A 1,053-nucleotide genomic window follows, 5' to 3' on the forward strand; every position below is an offset into this window, starting at 1 on the left:
TGCAAAAAAATGTGAGCTTCCTGGTAACCTAGGAGAAAGGGGAATTAGGGAAAGGGATGTTTCTGCCTCCTTCAGCCTAGGATATATTTTTCCAGTCCAGACAGGGACAAAAGAGGAGGAGGGTAGGGAAAATGATGCTGGGCACCGTCAATACCTTGCTGTGTCTGAGGGGTCTAGGGAGCTGCAGGCTGCAGTAGAACCAAGAGAAGGGGAGGATGAAGTGCTAGGCAGAGCCCTACACCCAGTCCCCCTGACTCCCCAGCTGCCTGGCTCGAGTAACAGGAGAGCTGACCATGACTTTCCCTGCGGGCATTGTGCGTGTGTTCAGTGGGACCCCACCCCCACCTGTCCTCAGCTTTCGGCTTGTACACATGACCCCCATTGAGCACTTCCAGCCAAATGCGGATCTGCTCTTCAGGTACTATGCATGAGCAGTGGGAAGGGTCTCAGAGGCTGGTGGGAGTCAGGGGTTCCCAACTCTGAATTTTCTGGGTGGCTTGGGATAAGTTGCTTGCCCTCTCTGAACCTTGCTTCCCTCCTTTACTGTCCCCCTCCACTACCCAGGTAGGGCTTTGCTGGGCCCAGGATGGGCCATGAAATTGCACCTTTAGGAAGCCCTTGGGTGTGGGTTGGATGGTGCCAACCCTGGGAGAGCATTTCCTGAGGGCTGGGGTGATTAGTCCGGGTCTCTGCAGTGACCCTTCCCAGAGTGACCCTGAGACCAAAGATTTCTGGCTCAACATGGCAGCTCTGACTGAGGCCCTGCAGCGCCAGGCAGAGCAAAATCCTGCTGCCTCCTACTACAATGTGGTGCTGCTGCGATATCAGGTGGGCCACATGCATGGGACAAAGCTGAAGGGGACAGGGAGGGGGTAACAGGGTAGAGGACAAGGTGAGCGGGCAGCACAAAGGAGTGCCAAATGAGGGGGTAGTACACAGGGTGGGCGGGGAATGAATCCTGTTGTGTAGACAGTGTGAGAGGGCATTGCATCTCCGAGAGCAGATGGTGCCCTTATGCAAGCTGGAAGAGGCCCATCCCCAGTACTTGGACTT

At 55.7% G+C, this 1,053-nt stretch overlaps 1 protein-coding gene across 1 annotated transcript; it reads left to right on the forward strand.

The window, feature by feature from the left end:
* The first annotated feature begins 262 nt into the window (after window positions 1–262).
* LOC105888458 (F-BAR domain only protein 1-like) lies at window positions 263–1,005 on the forward strand. Its single transcript, XM_012814096.1, has 2 exons — window positions 263–418; window positions 696–1,005. The coding sequence occupies exons 1-2, from the start codon at window positions 294–296 to the stop codon at window positions 874–876; spliced, it is 306 nt and encodes a 101-aa protein (XP_012669550.1). The 5' UTR covers window positions 263–293; the 3' UTR covers window positions 877–1,005.
* Window positions 1,006–1,053: the final 48 nt, after the last annotated feature.

The sequence above is a fragment of the Otolemur garnettii genome, unplaced genomic scaffold (assembly GCF_000181295.1).
Source record: "Otolemur garnettii isolate 467f Iridium unplaced genomic scaffold, OtoGar3 scaffold07155, whole genome shotgun sequence".
Taxonomy (NCBI): domain Eukaryota; kingdom Metazoa; phylum Chordata; class Mammalia; order Primates; family Galagidae; genus Otolemur; species Otolemur garnettii.

Excerpts from the sequence above, each read along its gene's own strand:
- LOC105888458 (XM_012814096.1), top strand. The coding sequence starts at position 294 with ATGACTTTCCCTGCGGGCATTGTGCGTGTGTTCAGTGGGACCCCACCC. Across the intron at positions 419-695 it reads AATGCGGATCTGCTCTTCAG|TGACCCTTCCCAGAGTGACC; the intron begins GTACTATGCATG and ends GGGTCTCTGCAG.